Raw genomic sequence first — 27,694 nt, forward strand, 5'->3', positions numbered from 1 at the left:
AATGAATGAAGAGTGAATGAACGAAACTTTTATTTATTACTCAGCTTAAAAGGAAGAGTTAAATTCTTAGGTTAAAAGGAAGAGTTTTAAAAGTTACCTGCTTATTGCTTATTCTAAGCATGTAAATATGAGAACTGCTTTCCCGTCAAATTTTGATTTGCTAGAATTTGTCATTTTACAGGAAAGGGAAATGTTGTAGAAAAAATGAACAATATCTTTTTCACACCTGCAAAATTGACTAACAGCAGACCTCATTTGATTCAAATAAATGAAAAATCATTTGACTTTGGAAATAGATGAAATCTGGAGAGTTGCAGACATAAGCCACAACTTGTAAAGACGGGAAGCAGAGGAAAACTGACAAATAAAAGGGGGTTTCCAATAAAAACATCTGTAAGTGTACATGTGACATCGAGCGTGCTGTGGATCAAATCTGGGAATACTGCAGCTTAACTTTTCTCATTCTTCATAAAGTAAAAGCCCTTTTAAAATGATGTCTTATTTATTAAGCTTCAGGCAAACAGCTCATAAAAATCAACCAGCTAGACTCAAACATTTACACAGTAGAAAAAAACCTCCTTCAGACAAGCAAGAGATTAAGAAATAGTTTTGAAAATGTGTAAGTAAAGGAGGAAAATAGGAATTGACTAGGTGGTATCAGTCATTGCAGGAGTCCCAGATTTCTCGTGGAATAAGCTCTAGCAAGAACTTCCAGTAGATACAAATGAAAACATCTTAAAAGTGAGTAAACTGAGACTCAGCAAAAGGAAATCACTGACTCAAAGAGCACAGAAAAATAAGTTTTCATAAGGAAAATAACAGTCTCCCAATTACCAAGCCATCTTTCTCCTTCACAAGAAAGTACATATTTAATAATGTGATATTGGTGGGGTGCACTTGCTCATGTCTGTAATCTCAGCAGTTTGAGAGGCTGAGGTGGACAGATTGCTTGAACTAACGAGTTCAAGACCAGCCTGGGTAACATAGTGAAACCTTGTCTGTGCAAAAAATACAAAAATTAGCCAGTCGTGGTGGTGCACGCCTATAATCCCAGCTACTAAGCAGGCTGAGGTGGGAGGATCACTTGAGCCCGAGGGGTCGAGGCTGCAGCGAGCTGTGATGGTGCCACTACACTCCAGCCTGGGTGACAGAGCGAGACTCTGTCTCAGATAATAGCAGTGATAATAATAACAATGTTCTTATTTCCTGCTACTTTTTTCTTAAAAATATACTGTTAATTCATATGCTATGCTTCACTGGATTAAAATGTCCTTGAGAACAGAAATTGTCTTCCCTCTCACTAACATATGCAAGTTCTATGCCTGATGCCATTTTTACTGGAGAACATATACCTAGAGTATCTGATTCTAATTATATCATTTATGATAACATATGTGTTAATAGATATGCATATCATATATTAAAAATATATGTTACATATATCTATGCATACTTAAACATATATACCTATAGGCGTGTATATATATGCACATATATCATCTTTAAAAGCAGATCATACTGGAGATCCTGATTCTCTCTGCACTTGACTAAAACATTTAGCCTTTTGCCTTTTGAGATAGGTTACCTCTAAGGGACTTTGACAGACGAATAGATGAATGGATGGAAGAATGAATGAATAGGTGGAAGCATGAATGCATCTATTGATGTATAGACATAGATCTTGAATCAAATGACATTTGTCATGTAGAAGCACTGTAAAGTTTATGACCTGATGCGGTGGCTCATCCCTGTAATCCCAGTACTTTGGGAGGCCAAGGCAGGTGGATCACCTGAGGTCAGGAGTTCAAGATCAGCCTTGCCAACATGGTGAAACCTCATCTCTACTAAAAATACAAAAGTTAACCAGGCATGGTGGTACACACCTGTAATCCCAGCTACTCCGGAGGTTGAGACAGGAGAATCGCTTGACCCGGGAGGCAGAGGCTGCAGTGAGCTGAGATCGCACCATTGCACTCCAGCCTGGGTGACAAAGCGAAATTCCATCTCAAAAAAAGGAAATAAAGTTTATCATGCTTGGTACAACCACTGTTCATAAAACTATTCCAACATTTCTCTGGAAGCAGACAGAAAATTAAAGATGGTCACAGTAATTAAGGACACGGCAAATTCCTAGTACCAATTATCTTCTTTGGGGGTAGCCATAGCCTCAAAACCACATCCTTTTACTCAGATTCTAACAACACTATTCAGTCCCTAAGTAGTTCTGAGCAGCATCTCTCTTCTGTTCAAGCACCTATTCCTCCCTTTGCACAGACAGCCTGGGTGCATTCCAGCACTTTGGGAGGCTGAGATGGACAGATCGCTGGAGCCAAGGAGTTAAAGATCAGCCTGGTCTCTGCAAAAAATACAAAAAAGAGCCAGGCCTGGTGGTACATGCCTATAATCCCAGCTACTAGGGAAGCTGAGGTGGGCTAACATGCCTTGGAGACATGTCAGAAAGCTGTAGGGTGGCATCTGGAGAATCCCCCAAACTCACTATGAGTCTGAAGTTCATAACTAAAAACTCTATCCTTTTAGGTTAAATCAGTGATTCTCAGCCAGGGGGGTTTTGCCCCCACAGGAATGCTAGGCAATGTCTGGAGACACCCGGCATAGGGGTTTCTCCTGGTATCCAGATGGTAGAAGCCAGGGATGTTGCTCAACATCCTAGGATGTGCAGGGCAACCCCCACCACCAAGACTCACTCGGCCCAAAATATTGGTAGTGCCAAAGTCGAAAATCCCCTGATTGAATCATGATGCTGTAGACACCTGAGATGAAAATAAAGCTGAAGGGAACCGTTACTGATGTCTTTCAGATCACAGATATCTGAGTGACTCCTATGAGCTAGGAATTCTGGAAACGTTACATCTAATCTAGCAATCAGTATGAGAAAGGACTATCCTCATTTTATTGATGAGAACACAAATTTCACAGAAGTTAAATAACTTACTCCCAATTAAGTAATTCTGTTGGTGGTGCCCAGAAAATCAACCCAACAGAGACCACTCAACAAAATCTCTACTGCAACAAAACAGCTTCGCCAGAGCATGAGAGATGCAAGCCTAAGGCAAAAGGAAGAGCAGCCCCGCCACTGTGAGCAAACCTGCGGAACTCCATACTCAACAAAAGTCAATGCAAGCTAAGAATACATTTCAGCCACAAGATGCTGCGCGAGTTCATGAACAATGCTTCCATGCCATTCTCATGGGAAAGTAGGCTGTCTGGAGCACATTTATGCAACTGCCACCTGAAAGGACAATCACATCTTTCTGGAAACCCTCTTGAGACTAGGCCTAATATTGTGCCTCATCTTCAATCATCAATCGACAATTGCTTGTCCATGTAGTCTGAAAGATCTTGGTGCAGTGGTCAAAGACAAAAGTTGGTTGAGCGGGTCATGGATTTTCCCAGGCTTGACCATTTCCGCATTCAGATGTTCTTGTCTGAGAAGAAAGAGAGAAAGACAGAGAAAGAAAGGGAGGAGAAGAGAGGGAGAGAGGGAGGAAGATTAAACTAATATCCGACGAGTTCAGTTTAGGAGACAGTATGGGGAGTTGGGGAGTTGCGCTTCAGAATAAATCGAGTCTCACCCACCATTTCAGGGAGCTTTCCTTAAGACAGGGTAATACTTTCAGGCTTGTTTTCAAGACTTTCCTTATTTGTGCATTTTTAATTGACACATAACAATTGTACGTGTTTATGGGTCCTAGGGCTTGCTGAATTTCATAAAATTGTGTTTCAGTATATATAATGTACAGTAATCACACCAGGGTGATCAGCGGACCCAGTCTCACAAATATTTAGCACATTTTTGTGTTGGGAACATTCCATATTCTCCTTCTAGCTGTTTGAAACTATATATTATTGTTAACCACAGTCATCCCACAGTGGCATAGAACAGGGTGCCCAGCCCCCGGGCCATGGATCAGCACCCTGGCTTGTTAGGAACCGGCTGCACAGCAGGAGGTGAGTGGCAAGCCAGCGAGCATTGCTGCCTGGGCTCCACCTGCTATCAGATCTGCAGCAGCATTAGATTCTCAAAGGAGTGCAAACCCTATTGTGAACTGCGCATGCCAGGGATCTAGGTTGAACACTCCTTATGAGAATCTAATGCCTTATGATCTGAGATGGATCATCCCCTACCTTGGCCCATGAAAAATATTGTCTTACACAAAACCAGTTCCTGCTGCCAAAAAGTTTGGGGACTGCTGGTCTAGAACACTAGGACTTATTCCTCCTGTCTATTTACCTGTAACTTTGCATCCTTTAACAAATCTCTCCCTAGCTGCCCTCCCCTCCCAACCTCTAGTATCCTCTGTTCTACTTTTCAATTCTATGAGATCAGCTTTTTTAAGCTTCCACATATGAGGGAGAACAGGGGATGTTTAACTTTGTGTTCCTGGTTTATTTCACTTAACATAACATCCTCCGGTCCTATCCATGTTGCCACAAATGACAGAATTTCATTCTTTTTTATTTAGACAAAATCCTGCTCTGTCCCTCAGGCTGGAGTGCACTGGGGTGCTCTTGGCTCACTGCAACCTCCACCTCCAAGGTTCAAGCGATTCTCCTGCCTCAGCCTCCCTAGTAGCTAGGATTACAGGCACCCACCACCACACCTGGCTAATGTTTTGTATTTTTAGTAGAGATGGGGTTTCACCATGTTTCCCAGGCTGATCTCAAACTCCTGGCCTCAGGTGATCCACCCACCTCAACCTCCCAATTTCATTCTTTTTTAGAGCTGAATCGTAGTCCATGGTGTATATATACCACATTTTCTTTATCCATGCATTTGTTGTTGGACATCTAGGTAGATTCCATATCTTGGCAAGTGTGAAAAGTGCTGCAGTAAACATGAGGGTGTAATGTCTCTTGGATATACTAATGTCCTTTCCTTTGGGCAAATGCCCACTAGTGGGGTTGCTGGATCATGTGATATTCCTATTTGCAGTGTTTTGAGGAGCCTCCATACTGTTCCCCAAAGTGGCTGTGCTAGTTTACATTCCCACACCCCGTGTGGGAATTCCCTCTCCTTGGCAGCCTTGTCAGCGTTCGTTCACTTTTGCCTTTTTGATAGTAACTGTTCTAACTGGCATGAGATGAGACCTCACTGTGGCTTTGATTTGCATTTCTCATCCTTAGTGATATTAGGCAATTTGTCATATACTTGTATTTCTAATTTGACACTATTTTCAAATGTGGATATTTTAAGAAACTATTCTCATATTTGAATATTTCCAAATTTTATTATTGCATAAAACTCAGCAGATCCTAGACCTTGAGGAAACATTCCTTTCATATGTCATCATGACCTCAGACTCTGTGACGTTTGAAAGTCGTCACAAGATGGGTCACATTTCCTGTTTGTACACAGACTCGTTCTATGTCACAGACTCGGCTTCTGTGTATGACTTGTAAAAATAGCCCTTTCTGGTTCCCAGCCTGAGCTCGTTCATCACTGCTCTGTCTTCCTTTGGAGAAGTTCCCGGGCCTGGGGCCAGTGGGGACACAGAGGAGCTGGAGAACCACCCAAACAGAAGGGCCCCAGGCTTCGGAGCCTGCCGGGACCCAGAAGTCTTTGGATCTGCTTTTGCTGCCGCCTGTGAAGTCTTTCTGTGACAGTGTTGCCACTTAGGAGCCTGTCCCTGAATCCAGGGATGGACTAGATGCGTTCTGAGGCTCTTCCAGCTAGGAGATTGGGGAGGAAAGCTGACTCTCCATGCTGGCAGGCGGCCGGCCACAGCCCAGGGCCGCTCCCTTCCTGAGTTTGCCCTCCTTTCTCGCTCTCCTCTCCCAGAGCCCTTGGGGCCTGACCCTTCCACCATCAATAAGACAGAGGGGAGGAGAGGGGAGAGAAGACCTTTCTATCTCCCCAAGTGCAATTCGCCAAGGCCCATCTGGGAGGGGAAGGACAGGGAAGGGAAGGGGAAGCCAGCCCCCTCCCATCGGGTCCCCGACATCCTCCACTGAGACCACAGCCTTCTCCATCCGCACAATCTCAGAGGTCATTTTCAAGCACCTACAGGTGCCAGGCTTTGCTGGCCATTGAGGGGTGCAGAAGAGGAGAAGGTGAGAACCCTACTTATAGGCTGTTCATAACCTACTTGGCAGGAAAGAGTAAGCAAAGCCAGCTATTACATGAAAGTCTTCAAATATAGGAATGGAGAAAGACTTTAAGGATCCCCCTCCCACACCATCTCAGATCCCAGCACCTTGTGCTGGATGAGCCCAGGAAAAACCCCAGTGGTACCAGCAAAACAGAAAGCAATATAGCCTTCTGTGGGTGGGAACTAAGTCTGTCTGTCTGATGGCTTGTAAGAGAGGACATAGACCAGCCAGGAAATAATTCTATATATTAGGATTTTAAAAGCCACTGTGTAGTGGTTTGGGGACCTAATCACCGTGCATAACAGTGTTTTTAGGACAAATATGGTTTGTTTTCTAACAGACTTAAAAGTGAGCCTTGGCCGGGCACGGTGGCTCAAGCCTGTAATCCCAGCACTTTGGGAGGCCGAGACGGGCGGATCACAAGGTCAGGAGATCGAGACCATCCTGGCTAACACGGTGAAACCCCGTCTCTACTAAAAAATACAAAAAACTAGCCGGGCGCGGTGGCGGGCGCTTGTAGTCCCAGCTACTCGGGAGGCTGAGGCAGGAGAATGGCGTAAACCCGGGAGGCGGAGCTTGCAGTGAGCTGAGGTCCAGCCACTGCACTCCAGCCTGGGTGACAGAGCGAGACTCCGTCTCAAAAAAAAAAAAAAAAGTGAGCCTTGGGGACACAGCCCTTCCCAAAGTCAGGGTCTGCCTGTGTTTTACACCATCAACTACAACTAGCTTACGGAGGGAGGTTGAAAATAGAAGCAACTGCCATCTAGACTTGGCAAGGAAGCTTTGCTCAAAGACATCTCCCCTCTGTGTTGTGTGAAATGCCACTTGGGTTAACAGATTCCTGGCGCGGGGGTGTGTTCATCTGCTAGGGCTGCCATAACAAAGTACCAAAGACTGGGGGCTTCAACTACAGAAATGGATTGTCTCACCATTCTGAAAGCTGAAAGTCCAAGATCAAGGCGTTGGCAGGGTTGGCTTTTTCTGAGGCCTCTCTCCTTAGCGTCCTGCTATGTCCTCCTAATTACCTCTTACGATAAGGACACCAGTCACACTGGGTTAGGGTCCACCCCAATGACCTTGTTTAACCTTAATCACTTCTTTAAAGGCCTTATTTCCAAGTGCAGTCACCTTCTGAAGCACTGGAGGTTAGGGCGTCAACATATGAATTTAGAGGAGGCACAATTCAGTCCTGAACAGGGGACATTCTGTGTGTGTGTCTTGGGGGGACACAGCATTTTCCTCACCCCCAGCCCATGCTCATTTAAACCCAGTTGAATGATCCAAATAGTCCACACTCTGGGGAGACCACAGGTAACTAAGGAAGGGGAGGCAAGGGCATCTCAGGGATAAGAGAGGCTCTTGACTGGTAGCACGAGAGTGACCATGTCCCAGATCAGAGTATATAAGTGGTCCAGAGACAGGCAGAACCGAATGTGGAGGAGCCCTGCAGGAGGCAGGGACATTGGGGACCACAGGGCAGCCTTGTCAGTGGGTCCCACCCACATCTCATGCAGCCAGGAGCTGGCCTCGGGGTTGAGAGTCAGCAGCTAGTTCAGCACGCACCCTTGACAAGAGTGACGTGAGTGATATCAATCACAAAGGACCTGGCTCTCAGCTTACTGAAGTAGCCCCTCCACCTCTTGAAACCCTTTAGAAAATATATATATCTTTGCAAATGCTCTGCCCTGCCAGACAACCTTCTACATTCTAAATTCCTCTTGCTGAAAACCAAAGGACTGTTTACATAATGAGTTTGAAAATAAAAGGAAAATATTAGAAGGCATTCCTCATGAATTCTGATAAGGATATTGTTCTGTTCGGAGGCATCCTAATTATAAAACTACACAATAAACCTCAATTCCAACAGTTATTCTTCTCTATCGGGCAGATGGTAATTGCTTTTAAAATATATATATATATATATATATATATATATATGTACAACTTGTGTCTTATCTGTTTTGAGAAAGTAATATCTATCTTTTTAAATTGCCTAATTTTTTATTCTGCAGAGGCTAACTCTGAATAAATCTATCTTCAAAAAAATTGCCAGCCTAGGCAAAAAGGCAGCACTAAAAAAATAGAATATTTTCTCAGAAAAGATGAGATTGCAAAGTGATAAGACTCAGAGAGATGTATTATGAGCTTTTCTGCAGCTACTTGTGAATGCAAAGCACAAAATAAACTTTTCGGGCTGTTCTGCCCACACAGGCACACAGGGCGGGTTAGGACTGGGTGAGCTCCAGCTGACTCACACCCCAGTGGGCAAGGAGCGGCAGGCTCCAAACGGTTTAGGAATAACTGAGGGTGATGACTCCTGAAGTCGTACTAGGTCCACTCCCTTTCTTTAAAAGATGGCTTCATCTTGAGTGTTCCTGTCATAGCCCAGAATACCGCTTTCCTACCTATCAAAGCTTTCGGTGAAACAAAAATTTTGTGGTGTGTGGAGGGAGAGAAGGTTCTATTTTATCAGTAGAAGATGATATAGAGTAGAATTTTAACACTGCGAACCAAAGCCTATTAGAAAGAAGTGAAATCAGTGTAGCTTTTTTTTTTTTTTTTTTTTTTTTCAGATGGAGTCTAGCTCTGTCGCCCAGGCTGGAGTGCAGTGGTACCATCTTGGCTCACTGCAACCTCTGCCTCCAGGGTTCCAGAGATTCTCCTGCCTCAGTCTCCCAAGTAGCTGGGATTACAGGCATGCATCACCATGCCTGGCTAATTTTTGTATTTTTAGTAGAGACGAGGTTTCACCATGTTGGCCAGGCTGGTCACAAACTCCTGACCTCAAGTGATCCACCTGCCTTGGCCTCCCAAAATGCTGGGATTACAGGCATGAGCCACTGCGCCCGGCCCAATTTAGCATTTTCTAAAAAATGAAATACTAGAATACCCTAGACTGAATTAGATAGGAAAAATGATAAAATATTCCAATGCTATGCACATAGGAAGGGTAAATATCGTGTAAACCTTGAACTCTTTCAAGGTCAAAGAGCAGTTACTCTGTTGTTCGCTCACCCATCACCCACCCTCTTGACAGAAAGGGTTAATGCTGCCCTGGTGGCGTTTTATGCTAAGAGAGAACACACAGGGAAGATCTGGAGAGTGACTCACGTGAGCAAGTATGACATCCCAGGGAGGACTGGGAAGCTCTATGGGATGGCAGGACCATGATCAGATGGTAAAACCGCAGTATCTCTGCTTGGGTGCCCAGAGAGCAATAAGCAGACCAATCTAGTTGCTTGTTGTATCATGAGCTGATCTCAATAAAGATGCAACTGGAGACAAAGAGGAAAGGAACGTGACAGTATCGATGTGCACTGAAGCACCACCTTTTCCAATGTGAAAATCGGACGTTTTAGACATTTTCAAATACAGTTGATTTACTTCTAGTAAAGTACTATAGATTTTTGTTGTGATCGTGTCTCTCTGTGTGAAAGCCCACCCACATATCTCATGCCTCCAAAACACATCACTTTTTGCAGAAATAGTTATAATCAAAATGTACGTTTTAAACAAAAGACAAAGTGAAACACAAATATGGGTATAGAGGTATAGAGATAACACAGACCAAAGTATCACCGACCCTAAAATAAATATCTGGAGTCCCTAATCAGCGGTGTCTCCCATCCCCTATACCTAGCTTTCTTTCAGCTAAATTAATACTCTTGCACTTCAGAATGGTATCAGATCCTAAAGCCATGATGGTGTGGGGAGAGCACACACCTTAGTTATTACTCTGCATTCCATTGAAATCACCATCATGTTTGACACATTAAGTTTTTCCTATCTTTCTTTTTTCCCCCAGTAAACAACATAAATTAAGCTAAAATATCATTTATTCTTTTCTAACCCCAGCCTGTTCCTTGCATTTGAAAGAAGTCTGTGCCGGGGCGCTCCTGTGGATGAATGTATCTCACACGCTAATGATAAAACCCTTCCCTGAGCCCCATGTCAGGGATTCTGAGCTCAGGGCAGACGCGTCGTCGTCATGGTCTTTGCTGCAGTCACGACTCATTCCACCGTGGGGACCAATCAGTGGTGGTTTCTCTTCCACGTATTGCCTGACTGTCTGTGCAGTCATATCTCTCAAAGCAATGTGGGACTTTGCCAGAGCCAGCTGCCTGAAATGTTCTTCCTCCCTATCTGTAGCACCTGGATCCGCAGGAGAAAAGCTGCACAAATATGTTTCTGGAAAGGCGGTATCACCAGTGGGGATTGCTTTGATTAGGGCACAAGCTTTTCCATCTAAATATCCATTCCTGGACTAATTTATTTATGCACATATTCTATCATTCAGTAAGAATGAATTCAGAAATCTATGCACTGCGAGAGACTACATTTATCTCATATCTCTCTTGAAGATAGTCATTGTATATATTTCTCTCTCTCTCTCTCATTCTTTTAACTTTGTTTCCTCGGGTGTTAATTCTTTGCTTAAGGTTGCTTTTCATCAGATGTTTGATTGAGAATGAGGTGCACACTTCCAGAAGGAAGGAACTGGTACTTGTCATCAAGGAGACCAGCTCCCAGCTCATCCTGTGGGGTCCCTTGGATGCATGCAGCTTTTGCTCTGAGCCTGGATGCTACTCCCAGTGCCGCCTCCTGCTGGCACAGCCAGGTTAACTATGATGAGGATCTGTGTTCCGTGCCCTGCTCTTCATTCCTGCTTCCTCTGGAATAGCTCCAAGTTCTGTGGCAGGACACACCTGCTGTGGATATTCCGGGCTACCCTGTCTGCCCATCTGCTTCTATCTACCGTTGTCTTTCAGGGATTTCTCCCAATTCCAGGTCCACTGGTGGTTCTTTTCCTCATTTTCTAAGTTTTACAGGTGGGAACGTAAAATGGTGCAGCCAGCTTAGGAAAGAGTTGGGGAGTTTCTTACAGATTTAAACATATACCTAGCCTTTGATGCAGTAAGTCCACTCCTTGGCATTTACCCAAGACAGATGAAAATAAGTGTCTACAAAGACTTGCACACAAGTGTTCATTGTTCATCTATTTACACAATGGTCAGAAGCAAAGCAACCCAAATGCTTTCCAAAAGGAGGATGGATAAACAGATGGTGGAATATCCATATAATAAATACTACTGGCCAATAAAAACAAACTACTGACCTATGCAACAGCATGGGCCAGTCTCCCCATGAGATTATATATGGATTAATGGAAGCCAGATATAAGAGTACGTACTGTATCATTCCATTCATGCAAAGTTCAGAAATAAGCAAAACTAGTTTTTGATGAGAGAAATCAAAACAGAGGGTGCCTCTGGTGGAGGGGTGGGGTGAGCATGACCAGAAAGGAACATGGGGGAACTTTCTAGAGTTCCCCATGCCTTAATTGGGGTAAATTACACAGGTGAGAACCATTTTTCAAAACCCACTGAGTTGTACAACTACATGTGTGCACTTCACTGTATGTAAATTAACTCTCTATTTAAAATAGTTTTTAAAATCAGATACTATCTTTTTTTCTTTTTGAGATGGAGTCTCACTCTGTTGCCCATGCTGGAGTGCAGTGATGCAATCTCAATTTACTGCAACCTCCACCTACCATGTTCAAGCAATTCTCTTGCCTCAGCCTCCCAAGTAACTGAGACTATGGGTGTATGCCACCATGCGTGGTTAATTTTTTGTATTTTTAGTAGAGATGGGGTTTCACCATGTTGGCCAGGCTGGTCTTGAACTGGCCTCAAGTGATCTGCCTGCCTTGGCCTCCCAAAGTGCTGGGATTGCAGGCGTGAGCCACTGCACCCAGCCTAATTGTATTTTTCTAGGTTGACATGGGTGCAAGAAGGCTTTTACTGTCATAAACTGCTGGCAAAAAGATTCAAAAGATTTCATTACATTCTAATGCTTTAAAAATGCTTCCTATAAATATAATACATGTTCTCAATTTCGACTAATTATACTATTTCACTCACCACCCCACAGCCATGTCAGGAAGCAGAATTGACTTTTTCTTTCTCAGAATACTATATTTGGACCTATATTTAGACCTAATATTTAAGGTAGCATTGAATAGAGACGCTACCTTGACATGCAATATCAGCTGTCATTTTATACTTCCACACAACCAGAAAGTAACTGCCTTTGCCTCGAGCAAAGATGAAAGGGACAGGAAAAATTAGATTATTATCTCTGGAAATCTCTTTAGGACCAAGCAGTTTCTTCTTCAGAAAGGAATGCATGACTCATTTCACCACTCAAGAATTCCTTCAACTGCCAGAGAAAATCTATACTCCATAATTACAAAAGCCATCTCAGGTTCCTTCTCTGCTGCAAAAGCTAAGTACACTATAGGCCAAGAGGAATCGTTCAGAGATTTTCACGAAGACGGTTCCAGGCAGTCTACAAACCCAGTGTGTTGCATTTGAACAGTGGACATTTGGAGGTCATAAATTCACAAACGAGTTATGATGTTACGCCAGCTCCTAGCAGCTGCTGCCATGACCGTGGAGGTGAAGCCACTGTGGATTTGAGCAGTCCATGTTGACAACACCTCTGCAGCCATGCTAGTACCAAAGCAGCACAACTCCAGGGGTAGGCTCATGCTCCAAAGCCTTAGACTAATGACTCATTTCTCCTTCTGTTCCTTGAACATTTCCACATCTTTATAACCAATTATCTGAATTAAATGTTTTCTATTAGCTGAGCATGGTGGCTTGAGGCTGTAGTTCCAGCTATTCAGGAGGCTGAGGCAGTAGGATTGCTTGAGCCCAGGCGGTAATGAGCTATGATGGCACTACTGCACTCCAGTCTGGGCAAGAAAGCAAGACCTTGTCTCTCTTTTTTTAAAAAAAACATTTGTTTTGAAATTAAAAAGAGTGAGAACAGGTGAAACTCACTCTGTCGCTCAGGCTGGAATGCAATGGTGCGATCTCGGCTCACTGCAACCTCCGCCTCCCAGGTTCAAGCAATTCTGCTGCCTCAGCCTCCCTAGTAGCTGAGATTACAGGCATGCGCCACCACGCCTGGCTAAGTTTTTTACTTTTTCTTTTAGTAGAAATGAGGTTTCACCATGTTGGCCATGCTGGTCTCAAACTCCTGACCTCAAATGATCCACCCGCCTCAGCCTCCCAAAGTGATGAGATTATGGGCATGAGCCACTGTGCCCAGCCAACCCTGCCTCTTAACAGCAACAACAACAACAACAACAACAACCCTTCCATTGAAACACTTAGCATATTGACTTAGGGCTCTGTGCCAGAAGTGGGTTTAAAGATCGAGGTTATTAATCAACTTTGACCCTGACCTCAGTAATGGGGTTGGAGTCAGTGGAAAATGGGAAAACCAGTAGTTAGTGTAAAGTCATAGCATGACAATTCCACAATTATTACCGGCTGTGGTTGCCTGAGGCAAAGGACACAGGGAAAGGAAAGCTCGGGGGGAGTAAGTCGCTGCTGAACTTGACCATTATGGTAGCAAGGATGGGCGGGGATTAGGCTGCTTCTGACTGCCATGGAAAGGACAAGCTCCGAGGTTGAAAACCTCAACAAGAGTCAGAGAAACTATTTTTATTTGCCAATTTTTTAAAAATTATTTATTTTTTAAAAGGTACACGGGAAGAATAGCTGTAATTGTTGATGTATGGAAGCCATCTTGCAACCATAAGAGAGCCAATAAATAATTAAAAAGAGTCAGAACAGGTGAAACACTCCATGAAAGCCCTAAAAGATTACCAGAGCTCTTCTAGCTGAAGGACTGATACTGCTGAAAATCAGTCCAAAAATTTGGCTGATGAGGTTGCAGAATTACAAGATGTGTTGAATTCACAGTTGTGCCAAACCTCCCATGTGAGAATCAGAGCACGGACTGGAAGTAAATCTGACCCTAAAAACCGAAATGAGTCCATTTGAGTTGACTCAGAAACCTTTGAGAACCTACACCCCTCACACGCTTTGCCTCCCTCACCCACAGAAGTCATTTCTCTTGACCTGGCTGGGAGACTGGCCTCCCTTTGCTGAAGCCCTCATGCTACTCTTACCTGGAAGCTGCCTTGCAAGGGAACACTGTTTCTCCTCAGCACTCACCCAGTACCTCTCATGCCCACCAGACCAGAGCCCAGCACACCCTAAGGGGACAAACGCCATGTCTAACCCAAGAGAAAATAGCTTATACCCCCAAAGAATTGCAAGATGGTGTTAATTTATATGGGTGGGAACCTGCGTCCCAATCAGAAGGGCAGAGTGGAAGATTACCCAGGTTCAGGCTAGAGGAAAAGCCTAATAAAGATCACATGCATCCATGCAGTATCTGAAATCCTTGACTTTATAGTTTCACTCTCCAGAAGTGAGCTGTTATGATCCACTTAGGAAAGTGTATGTAATAAAGACTCCTAACTGGTCCCCAGTGTCCATATGTCCCTGTTTATTTCTAGTGGATCTAATCTGGACACACACTATCTAGCTGAAGACCACATTTCCCGGGCCCCTTGGAACTACTGTGGAATAGGATATGAGTAAAGGTGGTGTGCGTAACTTCCAGGTCATTCAGTTACAGTCACTTCCAGAATCTGGAAAAGGCAGCAGCTGGAGCCACCATGGAAGCCATGAGTTAACTGCATGGCATATTCCATAGAAGAGAAACTTCTGACTTGATCCTCCGGATGGCTTTCTGTTAAAGAACCAGTGTTCTAACTCATACAAGGTGTATTGTTTTAAAATATAAATGCTCCTAGGGAACTACATGTTATTTAAATTTTTATGTGAATTAGTTTCACCAAATTATTTTGTCCCAGACTCCTTGAAGTTAAGTCAAAGACAGCAAGGTGTTCCAAACGCCAAATCCCGCCCCCTGCACTTAGAGCAGACATTCTTCATCGATGACCACACTCTCCTCTAAGCCAACACCAATTCTTAACACAGTGTTTCTCTACTGGCAGCTTCCACTAATTGACCCAATTTGGTGAAGAGATAAAATCTACTTGCCATCCTGAGTTAGGTCTGTGTGGAAAACAGCAAACCGGGATGGTCACTGAAGTGAAGACTTTGAGACAGTAAGAGGAGCAGGAAGGTCCATGAGTTAGGGCACACTGAATAGTAAATAGCAACAACAACAACAAAAAAACATCTGGAGTGTGAACTCTGTGTCAGGCACTATTTCCAGCAAGGTCAGTCTAAACTGGCTTGCAGGTGTGTAAGTCAGAGTCCTTGCTTACAAACAGCAGAGTTCAACCCAGCAAGACCAAAAGGAATGTAGAGATGTCACTTGAGGAACCTCTAGGAGAGTCAAGAATTTAGCTAGGAACAGAGCCTAGCTCTGTTACACAGCCTAGAACGACACTCCTAAAATCTGAGTGGTATAATTAAGATTATAACACTGAACCACCCCAGGGAAGACACCAGCTTTAGCCAGGTACAAGCACTCTAGACAGAGCCAGTGACACTGGGCTCGAAAGTCCCATGGGAACCTTAGCTGCTGCTGTCTCCGGAAGCTGGCTGGCTCCCCACCTACTCACAAGAAGGATCTCTCCTTGGGCTTCCCTTTTCCAGCCTACAGTTCTGTTCAGGGGTGTCTGATGGACTGAGACCAGGTCACACGCCTGTGCCTGGCTGCAAGTGAGTCTGAGAAAGCAAGTTTCTGGCTTCAAGGAAGCAAGGATTATGATAAGCTGTGTTGGTTACCTATTGCTGTATTGCAGATTACTCCAAAATATAACGGCCTAAATCAGCAGTATATTTTTTAAATTTTTTTAACTTTTATTTCTGGTTCAGGGGAACATGTTCAGGTTTGTTATATAGGTAAACTTGTGTCACAGGGATTTGTTGTACAGATTATTTCATCATCCAGGTACTAAGCTGTATTAGTCCATTTACACGCTGCTGATAAAGACATACCCGAGACTGGGGAGAAAAACAGGTTTAATTGGACTTATAGTTCCACATGACTGGGGAGGTCTCAGAATCACTGTGGGAGGTGAAAGGCACTTCTTACGTGGTGCCAGCAAGAGAAAAATTAGGAAGAAGCAAAAGCAGAAAGCCCTGATAATCCCATCAGATCTGGTGAGACTTAATCACTATCACAAGAATAGCACAGAAAAGACCAACCCCCATGATTCAATTATCTCCCCCGGGTTCCTCCACAACACGCGGGAATTCTGAGAGGTACAATTTAAGTTGAGATTTGGGTGGGGAAACAGCCAAACCATAACATAAGCCTAGTACCCCATAGTTATTTTTTCTGATCCTCTCCCTCCTCCCACCCTCCACCCTCCAATAGGCCCCAGTGACTGTTGTTCCCTTCTTTGTGTCCATCTGTTCTCACCCTTTAGCTCCCACTTAAAAGTGAGAACATGTGGTATTTGGTTTTCTGTTCCTGTTTTTGTTTACTCAGGATAATGGCCTCCAGCTCCATCCATGTTCCTGCAAAAGACATGATCTCGTTCTTTGTTACGGCTGCATAGTATTCCTTGGTGTATATGTACATTTTCTTCATCCAATCTGTCATAGATGGGCATCTTAGGTTGATTCTATGTCTTCGCTATTGTGAATAGTGCTGCAATGAACATTTGTATGCATGTCTTTATGGTAGAATTATTTCTATTCCTCTGGATATATATCCAGGAATGGGATTGCTGGGTCGAATGGTAGTTCTGTTTTTAGCTCTTTGAGGAATCACCATACTGCTTTCCACAATGGTTGAACTAATTTACACTCCCACCAGTAGTGTATAAGTGTTCCTTTTTCTCACAACCTAGCCAACATCTGTTATTTTTTGACTTTTTAATAATAGCCATTCTGACTGGTGTGAGATGGTATCTGATTGTGGTTTTGATTTGCAGTTCGGTAATGATCAGTGATGTTGAGCTTCTCATGTGCCTGTTGGCTGCATCTATGTTTTCTTTTGAAAAGTGTTCGTTCATATATTTTGCCCACTTTTTAATGAGGTTGTTTATCTCTTGTGGATTTGTTTAAGTTCCTTATTGATGCTGAATATCAGACCTTTGTCAGAGAAACAGTTTGCATATATTTTCTCCCATTCTGTAGGTTGTCTATTTACTCTGTTGATAGTTTCTTTTGTTCTGCAGAAGTTCTTAATTTTCGTATGTCCAGAATGGCATTGCCTAGGTTAAGTTCCAAGGATTTTATAGTTTTGGTTTTACATTTAAGTCTTTAAGCCATGTTGAGTTAACTTTTGTATATGCTGTAAGAAAAGGGTACAGTTGCAATCTTCTGAATGTGGCTAGCCTGTTATCCCAGCACCATTTATTAAATAGGGAGTCATTTCCCCATGGCTTGTTTTTGTCAGCTTTGTTGAAGATCCTACGGCCATAGGTGTACAGCCATATGTCTGGACTCTCAGTTCTGTTCCATTGGTCTCTGTGTCTGTTTTTTGTACCAGTACCATACTGTAGCCCTGTAGTATAGTTTGAAGTCAGGTAATGTGATACTTCCACCTTTGTTCGTTTTGCTTAGGATTGCCTTGGCTATTCAGGCTCTTTTTTGGTTCCATATGAATATTAAAATAGTTTTTTCTAGTTCTGTAAAGAACGTCATTGGTAGTTTGATACGAATAGCATTGAATCTGTAAATTGCTTTGAGCAGTATGACCATTTTAATGATATTGGTTCTTCCTATCCACGAACATGGGACTTTTTTCATTTGTTTGTGTTATCTCTGATTTCTTTGAGCAGCGTTTTGTAATTCTCATTGTAGAGATCTTTCACTTCTTGGTTAGCTATATTCCTAGGCATTTCATTCTTTTTGTGGTAATTGTGAATGGGATTGCATTCCTGATTTGGCACTTGGCTTGATGGTGGTTGGTGTATAGGAATGCTAGTGATTTTTGTACATTGATTTTGATCCTGAAACTTTGCTGAAGTTGTTTAATCAGCTGAAGGAGATTTTTGGCCAAGATTATGGGGTTTTCTAGATATAGAATCATGTCATCTGAAAACAGGGATAGTTTGACTTCCTCTCTTCCTATTTGTGTGCTCTTTATTTCTTTCTCTTGCCTGATCTAAATCTACAATATTCTTTTTGATCTCTCACAGTATCTGTAGGTGAGGAATTCAGTCAGGGCACAGTGAGAACGAATAGTTTCGGCTCTATAATGACTGACACCTCAGATGTGAGACTCAAAGACTGGGGTCCAGAATCATCAGAAGACCCACTCACTCACATGTCTGGTGGGTGCTGCTGGCTGTCTGCAAAGACCTCAACTGGGCTGCTGACTGGAAAACTCACACAAACAGCCACCCTATGTGGTTTGGGCTTCCTCTCAACATGGTATCTGGGTCTCCCCGGAAACATCCTGAGAAAAAGCTGAGGAAAGCAGTATCCTATGATGACCTAGTCTTGGAAGTCACATGGCTTCTGTGTGTCCCCACACTAGTCAGAGCAGTCTGAGCCACTACTCAGATTCAATGCCAACAGAACGTAGAGCCCAACCTTCCATGAGAAGAGTGCAATCAAAGTCAGCGTGGCCATCTTTGGAAAATACAATCTGTCTCAGGAGAGAAATTCTGCAAGCACAGGAAGGGTGTGCCAACGGTGCCAGAGGATGACAAGCATGACAGAAGTCCTCACCACCCATGTCAGGTTGTAGCACTTGCCTGACCTCCTGCCCTGCCACCCTTTCCCCTTTTCAGGCCCGCTTCACCTTCCTCTCTTCCTTCCCTTCTGCCCTTCCCCCCATAGAGGCCCAGCAGCCTGTGCACTGCGGCCATGAGAATAACCTTGGAGAAGGTATCAGGACCAGGGACCCAGCTTCCTCTCTCACAACCTCCTGTGTGACTCTGGGCAAGACTCACTGCTGGGACCTCAGATGTCTGTGCTGTGAAATAAAGATTGGGTTGGGTTTTCAATTCAACAGCAAAAATGTGTGTGTGCCCATCGTGTGTCTTGAGCAAATGCAGAGGTAAGCCTGAGGCATTCCTTGACATCCCCAAGCTCTTTCCTTCAGCATCTGGAGCCATTTGCTGCAGAGTGATTAGAAGATGAGAAAGGCATCCTCCCTAGCACCCCAGCTGCAGGAGGCTAGGATCTCTTCATTGCTGTCTCTACAGCGACTGCATGCAGTGAGTGCTCTTGGAGCAGTGGCTACAAGCTCTGTCTGGAGCCAAAGTTGGGTCTGAATCCGGGTTCCACTGACTGTTCACTGCATTATTTTGAGCAAGTTTCTTAATTTCTCCCTGCTTCAGTTTACTCGTCTACAAAGTAAGGATAAGCACAGTACCTACTTAATAGGGCTGTCACAAAGATTTAATGGGTCCACATATGTAAAGTGCTCGGGATGGCGCTCAAGATATGTAAGTGCCATTTAAGTGCCAGGCTTGGTGATGGGAAGGGAAGGGCATAAAAGGACACGTGAGCTGTAATATCACAGACTTACACTATGCTCCCTTGCAGTGAATTATTTTAGCATAAAGTGTTTTTTTTTTTTTTTAATTTTGGCAGTGATCTTAACACCTTAGTTTAGGATAGTAAATAACCTGTACACATTTAGGGAAGGTATTTTGAGGCAATGTCTTGGTGACTTTAGGAGATTGGGGCTCATGAGGAAATCGGACCAACTGAAAAACTGGGAGGCAGTTTTTGAGACAGATAATAAATGGGCAAACCGCAGCTCTTCATGTCTTCAGAAAAGCTGCAACTGGAGACAGCGGCACCTGGGACCACTGGGTGAATGCTCACGGAGGAGTCATTGGCAGATAGGACTCATTCCCTGATGATGGGCCTCTCGTGATGACCAGCATCCCTCTCTCCCTTCCTTTCTTCCCTTCATGATAGACTGGTGTAGGCTGTCTGCAGATTCCCTAACCACTCCCTTTCCCCACCCCTCAATACTCGAGAACATAGCAGGAGCTAGATACCTACAGTTGTCCTTATAAATTATTTTATTTAACTATGATAAATGCACTTAATTCAACTGTCTCAATATTATAAGTCTAATCTTCAATAAAATGACAACATTCGGTAACAATTTTTTTTTCATTTTTACTGGTATACATTCCATTTTAGGATATGTGAAAATCAAAATGGAATAACTACAACACAATGTAAGCTCTACACACTGCTGGGCTAGGTAAATATTCGTTCATGCCGGGGTAAAGCAGAACTTTCTAGAATCTTCTGGGATGGGAGAAGGAGGGGGGTTTACAAACCACACAGGCCCTTCTGCCCACCCCTGACCTGACCATCCTGCCACTGAAGGCAATGTTTGGATCCATGGGCTGGAGAACTGAGGAAGGACTAAACTGAGATGTTCTACCTGTACTAATGAGATAATAGTGATAACACCATTCAAAATTTCTCCTTCTAGTCTTTTTTTCCATGCATAGTTCTATGTAGTTGTAGCTGCCGTGTGGATATAATTTTACACTCTACTTTCTCACTTCAAATTATTATGTAGATCATGAATATTTCCATTTTGCAATATAATCTTGATAACTATAACGTTCTTGCTGCAAAATATATTCTAAGTTGATTCAGTGTGATTTACTTAACACTTCCCCTCTTTTGTAAATTTAGGTTGTTTCCAATCTTTAACGTTTGGCTTCAGCCTTTTTAAGAGTTGATCCAAGGTGCCCTAAGTGTGAGGGACAGGAACAAGGGAGGTGATGACCATCTCCATGCCACTCTGTTCTGGCTTGGCCTCTTGTCTCAGCAAAAGTTTCTCTTTTTTTTGAGACAGGATCTTGCTCTGTCACCCAGGCTGGAGTGCAGTGGTCCAATCTCAGCTCACTGCAGCCTCCACCTCCTGGGTTCAAGTGATTCTCCTGCCTCAGCCCCCCAAGTAGCTGGGATTACAGGTGTGTACCGCCACACTTGGGTAATTTTTGTAATTTTTGGTAGAGATGGGGTTTCACCATGTTGGCCAGGCTGGTCTCAAACTCCTGACTTCAAGCCATCTGTCCACCTTGGCCTCCCAAAGTGCTAGGATTACAGGCGTGATCCTAGACCCAGCATCAGTATTAATTGTGATCCTTCCACTTTCAAAAAAATATCTACAACCAGACAGTAAGGTATTTGATCTCCCTAGCAATAACTCCATCTAGAAACAGAGGCCTCACATAGAGCCACCCGCAATTTCAGCTAAACTATTCCCAAACCACATCTGATGACGTCTCTGCTTCAAGTGGGATCTGTTGTTGTCACTGCTACAAAGAGTTGCTGAGGGGCCGGGCGCGGTGGCTCAAGCCTGTAATCCCAGCACTTTGGGAGGCCGAGACGGGCGGATCACGAGGTCAGGAGATCGAGACCATCCTGGCGAACACGGTGAAACCCCGTCTCTACTAAAAAATACAAAAAAAAAAAACTAGCCGGAGAGGTGGCGGGCACCTGTAGTCCCAGCTACTCGGGAGGCTGAGGCAGGAGAATGGCGGGAACCCGGGAGGCGGAGCTTGCAGTGAGCTGAGATCCGGCCACAGCACTCCAGCCTGGGTGACAGAGCAAGACTCCGTCTCAAAAAAAAAAAAAAACCAGGTCAGCGGGTTTCCGTACAATCACGCCCAGGAGACGCTTTCTCACTTCCTGGGGCAGGACGGAGACCGCACCTGCATCTGAGACCCAGCAATGCAGCCGGCGTGGGGCATCAGGTAGAGAAGCACGGAGCTGGCGCAGGGGGTCCCCGCTGGGTGTGGACCCCAGCTGGGCCTCCCAGCACGTGGCTGAGCTGGGGAAGTGGCTGGGCCTCCCTGAGACTCCGTTTCTACACCAATGAAAGGGGTCAGATGAAACCTGAGAGGGCCTCTGTGGAAGTTAAATAAAACATGTAGGGCCTGGCGCCCTGCCCCGTCCCTCATGTCAGATGAGCTCACAAAACTTTACCGAGAGACACTGTCATCCTCCTTCTCGCCTTATCTCAAAAACAAATAAATAAACACACACACACAAACAAACAAACAAACAAACACAGGGCTGGATAGAGCAGGGTCTCAAAACAAAACAAAAAAACAACAACCATAAAACCAGGGCAAATAGGCCCTCCCGTCGCAGCTGCGATTTCCACGGCCACGGCACCCACCTGAGAGCACAGGCCCCCAGGCCTCCACAGACGCACACGTCTGCCAGTCGTCTGTCGGGGACCCAGGCGTGCAGGCACCCCTGCTCTTTTAGCTCACGCTGTCAACTGCAGACAACCCCAAATCGCCCCACTCCAGATCCTTCAGGCCTGAAACTGTCTCCACAGTGGCCAGAAGAATTATTTTTCAGTGAAAATTTCTAATAATTTAGAAAAGGTAAAAATGTTGAAAGAAGTTAAAAACAAGAAGTCACCATGACGGCGCCCAGAATGAAAGGCTTTCCTGGAGAACGCGGACGCTCCTCAAGTTCAAAGTCAAACCAGCAGCAGCAGCAGCAGCAGCAGCAGCGAGGTTTACAATCCTAAACCCTGTAAGCTTCCAGGGTCATCTCTTCTGTACCTCACCATCACTGTAGCCTCACCACTGGGCAGCTCAGCCGCACACACACACCACACACACACACACACACTACACACTCACACTACACACACCACACACTCACACAACACACACACCACACACTCACACACACTACACACACCACACACACAACACACACACATCCCACACACACACTCACACACCCCCACACACTACACACACCACACACTCACACACTCACACAACACACACACATCCCACACACACCAGACACACCTCACACACACCAGTCACACACACCACACACACTACACATACCACACACACACCACACACACATCCCACACACACACCACATACCTCACACCACACACTCACACACATCACACACACACATCACACACACACCACACACACTACACACACCACACACACAACACACACTACACACACCACACACACATCACACATACACACCACACACACTACACACACATCCCACACACACACCACATACCTCACACCACACACTCACACACATCACACACACACATCACACACACACCACACACACACTACACACACCACACACACATCACACATACCACACACACACACCACACACACATCCCACACACACACCACATACCTCACACCACACACACCACACACACTACACATACCACACACTCACACAACACACACACATCCCACACACACCAGACACACCTCACACACACCAGTCACACACACCACACACACTACACATACCACACACACACACCACACACACATCCCACACACACACCACATACCTCACACCACACACACCACACACACTACACATACCACACACTCACACAACACACACACATCCCACACACACCAGACACACCTCACACACACCAGTCACACACACCACACACACTACACATACCACACACACACACCACACACACATCCCACACACACACCACATACCTCACACCACACACACCACACACATCACACACACACATCACACACACACCACACACACATCACACATACACACCACATACCTCACACCACACACACCACACACATCACACACACACATCACACACACACCACACACACATCCCACACACACACCACATACCTCACACCACACACACCACACACATCACACACACACATCACACACACACCACACACACATCACACATACACACCACACACACACTACACACACCACACACACAACACACACACTACACACACCACACACTCACACTACACACACCACACACGCACACCACACACATCACAGACACACACCACACACATATTACACACTCACACCACACTCACACACCACACACATCAGTCACACGCACCACACACACATATCAGACACCACACACAAGCACACACATGCACATACACATACCACACACACACCACATACTCATATACCATGCTCACACACCCCACACACATCACACACATATGAAACATTCACACACGATACACTCATACACCATGCTCACACACACCATGCAAATACCACACACACCACACACCACACTCAGACACCACACACCATTCACACATACCACACACCATGCTCACACGACCACACACACCACACACACTATACACCACAATTACACACAATACACTCACACATACACCACACACTACTCTCACACACCACCCTCACACACACCACACACACCCACACACACCACTCACACACATCACACCACACTCATACATACCACATACACACACACCACACTTACACACACCCCACACGACAAGCACACACACCACACTCGCACACACACACCACACAGTGCAGAGCAAGATCTTCCTGCAAACGTGGAAGCTTCGGGGTTCCCAGTCCTCCAGTTCCTGGGGATCTAAACTTGGTTTTTGCTTGAAATGTCGCCAGAGGCAGAGAGAGTTTAATGGGTTCAAGAAGGGAAGGGCGGCGGGGATTCCAGCATCCCAGTGGAAGGCGGACTGATCCCGTGCCGCCGGCACTCCGGGATCCGCAGAGGGGGTGCCCTGCCCCTGAGCCCCGACTGCCCGCTCTGGGCGCGCTTCTCCGCAGCCTTCAGAAACGAGTCACTAGGCAGCGCTCCGCGGGCCCTTCCTCCCGGGACCCCTCTTGGGAATGCGGAGGCCTTCGGCGCGGCGGGCGGAAGGGGAGCAGGGTCGGCGAGGAGGGGTCAACCAGCAAAACAAAGTCGTGACTCAGGGTGCTTCTCTTCGGGGATCGCGGCGGGCACGCTCCGGACATCACACTCCCCGGCCCCCCAACTCCCCGGCCCCGATTCTTGGATCGGTCCTTAAGAACGTGGCCCCAGCCGGCCCCGAGCTGTGCGGAAACCCCAGGCTCCTTCCGACCCGAAGGCATCTATAGGCTGCCTCCCACCCTTCCCCAGATCTCGCTAACGGGGTTAAATGGGGTCTGAAGCTTGGGCTGGGGGCCGCGGCTACCCGAGATCCGGGCAGGAGGGTCCCGTGCCTGAGACCCCCGCGAGAGCGCCAGGCTCACACCCCGCGCCCAGCCCCCGCCCGGCTCCCCCGGCCCGACCTGCGCCCCCCGCAGCCCCTAGCCCGGCCGGCCCGGCGCGCACCGCGGTCTCCCCCCAGCGGCCGCGCGCGTGTCGCCGCGGGAGCGGGCGGCGGGGGCGGCTCGGCACAGGCAAGCCGGCGGCTCCGCCCCGCTCCCCCCCTCCCGGCCAGCAGGGCCGCCCCCTCCGCGCCGCGCTCTGCTCAGACAGAGCAGCAGCCTCTGCAATGTCAGCAGCCGCAGCGGCGGCGGCGACGCGAGCGGCAGCAGCCAGGGCCCCGCGGTAGCCGCCAGCGCGGCACGGCCCGCAGGAGCGCCAGGCGCGAGCCCGCGGCCACTCGCTGCCTCCCGGGCACTGCGGGCGGCTTTGCGCGCCCCGGCGCGGCGTTCGGACTCGGGGCCAGCGCGGCCACCGCCGCGCACAAAGGACAGCAGACGCCGGGACTCGGGGGGCTGTGCCTAGGGACCGGCCCGGGGACCCCCGCCCGCGCCGCGTCCCCTCCACGCCTCCCCTCCCCGGGTGGCCGGAGAGCGAGCCGGAGCGGGCCCCGTCATATGACAGCGGCGACGCCGCAACCGGCGAGCGCGCGTGCTGCCTGCTCCGCTGCGCCACGGCCGCTGGCGCTTGGGGTGGCCCTTGCCTCGCCCCGCTGAGCGGTCGCCCGCCGCCGCCGCCCCGCGCCCGGGCTCGCCGGCTCCGGGGGAGGAGCCGACGAGAGCCCCCAGCCGGCGCCGAGCCTAAAATGGCCACGCTGCTGCGGAAGATCGGGCTTATCCGCCTGCATAACCGGGACACCGAGGACCCCAAGCACCACCACAACCACCGCGGCGGCGGCCAGCAGAGCGCGTCTCTGCGCGGCAAGGGCGGCGCTAAGAGCGGCGGGCACAAGCAACAGCAGCAGCAGCAGCCCCAGCAGCAGCAGCACCCAGGGGGCGCGGGCGACGCCAGCCCGGGGCCCGGCAAGGGCAAGGGCAAGCGCGCGGCGGAGCTGGCCCCGCGCGACAAGGCGCCGGCGGCTGCGGCAGCAGCGGCGGCGGCGGGGGCCGGGGGCCCCCGCGAGAGGGCGGCGGGCGCCAGGGCGGGGCCGGGCCCGGCGGTGGCGGCGGCGGCGGGCGGCAGCCTGGTCCCTGCGGCGCGCCAGCAGCACTGCACGCAGGTGCGCAGCCGGCGGCTCATGAAGGAGCTGCAGGACATCGCGCGCCTTAGCGACCGCTTCATCTCCGTGGAGCTGGTTGACGAGAGCCTGTTCGACTGGAACGTGAAGCTGCACCAGGTGGACAAGGACTCGGTGCTGTGGCAGGACATGAAGGAAACCAACACCGAGTTCATTCTGCTCAATCTCACCTTCCCCGACAACTTCCCCTTCTCGCCGCCCTTCATGCGGGTGCTCAGCCCGCGCCTGGAGAACGGCTACGTGTTGGACGGCGGCGCCATCTGCATGGAGCTGCTCACGCCGCGCGGCTGGTCCAGCGCCTACACCGTGGAGGCCGTCATGCGCCAGTTCGCAGCCAGCCTGGTCAAGGGCCAGGTAAGGCGCGCGCGCCAGAGCGGCGGGGCTGGGGGCGCGGGGCGGCAATCGGGTCTTCAGCGCCGCCGGGCGCCCGGGCCCGGAGATGAGGGCCTGCGTCGGCCTCTCGGCCGTCTAGCTCCCGGCTCTGCCTACACCAGCGCCCCACGGGGATGCTCCGAGCGCCTCCGCCTCTTTTCCCTGAGCGTTTTCTTCCTGCCCCTGCTTTCCGTCCCGTCTCTCCCGTCCGGGTCTGGTCTCGGTCTCTGCCGGTCTCTCTGGTCTCTCTAGCTTGCTCGTTCTCTCCTCATCCCTCCATAATTCTCTCCCACCCCTCTTCCTTAGCCTCCCTCTCCCATGCCGTCCTCTCCCTTTCCTCCTGGACTCTTTCTCCCCTCACCCCTTTCTCTGTCCCCCCATCTATTCCCACCCCCATTCCTTTTCCATTTTTTCCTTCTCCACCTTCCCTGGCTCCACTACTCTTCTTTCCCCTCCATCTCCCCTTTTCTCGCCCCTCCCTTGTCTGCTCCTCAATCTCCTGTCCCTATAATCTCTATGAAGGTGAGAACTTTTCCTGGACCTCAGGATTTAAGTGTCCAACCCAGCTGATCTCCCACCCACCCCCAACACCCCCTACACACACACACACACACAGTTCCGCAGAAGGCTCGGGTGGGAGGTCTGCAGGTGGGTGCCCTGGGGAGGGACAGCTGCCTGCTTGTAAATCCGCCCCCTCCCTTCTTCTGGGCTGCCTCTCCTGGAAAGGTGAAAATTTTGCTCTTGGGAGCTCACTCTAGAGAGGCGGAGGTGTGGTTTGGGCATTCCCTTAAGGGACAAGACCAGACCCCGTCACGGCAATGCCTGTTCTTCCCTCAGAGCACCCCGTTCCTTCCCCGAACCCCTTAGGACCACCACCTCTGGGGTAGACGTTCCAGGTCTTGGTCTCTTTCAGACCTGCTTCTTTTTCCTCATCCCCTCACCCCACTGCCCCAAGCAGTTAAAACCCTTTATCAGAGCTAAAGATTTTAACGCAATACCAATATAAGGGCGAAACAGTTCTGAGCCCTCTCACCTATTGCATCAGATGGCAGCTTTACGCAAAGAAACCCCAAAGTACTTGAGAGCAGGGTGAGTGCGTGATGGTGTTATCTGCTCGAATTA

General features: G+C 47.5%; 1 protein-coding gene and 1 long non-coding RNA gene across 2 annotated transcripts in view; one reads left to right on the forward strand and one right to left on the reverse strand.

Moving 5' to 3' along the window:
• On the reverse strand, positions 1-27,136 carry LOC106998644 (uncharacterized). The gene is made up of 3 exons (XR_001445158.3): positions 26,371-27,136; positions 9,223-9,386; positions 1-3,446 (listed from the first exon to the last, which is right to left on the reverse strand). It is a non-coding gene; the product is annotated as an uncharacterized LOC106998644 (long non-coding RNA).
• UBE2QL1 (ubiquitin conjugating enzyme E2 QL1) overlaps positions 25,231-27,694 on the forward strand; it is a 45,280-nt gene continuing 42,816 nt past the window's right edge. The window contains exon 1 of the mRNA XM_028849329.2: positions 25,231-26,554. Within this exon, the coding sequence (XP_028705162.1) occupies positions 25,769-26,554 (786 nt within the window). The 5' untranslated portion in view covers positions 25,231-25,768. The remainder of the gene's footprint in view (positions 26,555-27,694) is intronic.

The sequence above is a fragment of the Macaca mulatta genome, chromosome 6 (assembly GCF_049350105.2).
Source record: "Macaca mulatta isolate MMU2019108-1 chromosome 6, T2T-MMU8v2.0, whole genome shotgun sequence".
NCBI lineage: Eukaryota > Metazoa > Chordata > Mammalia > Primates > Cercopithecidae > Macaca > Macaca mulatta.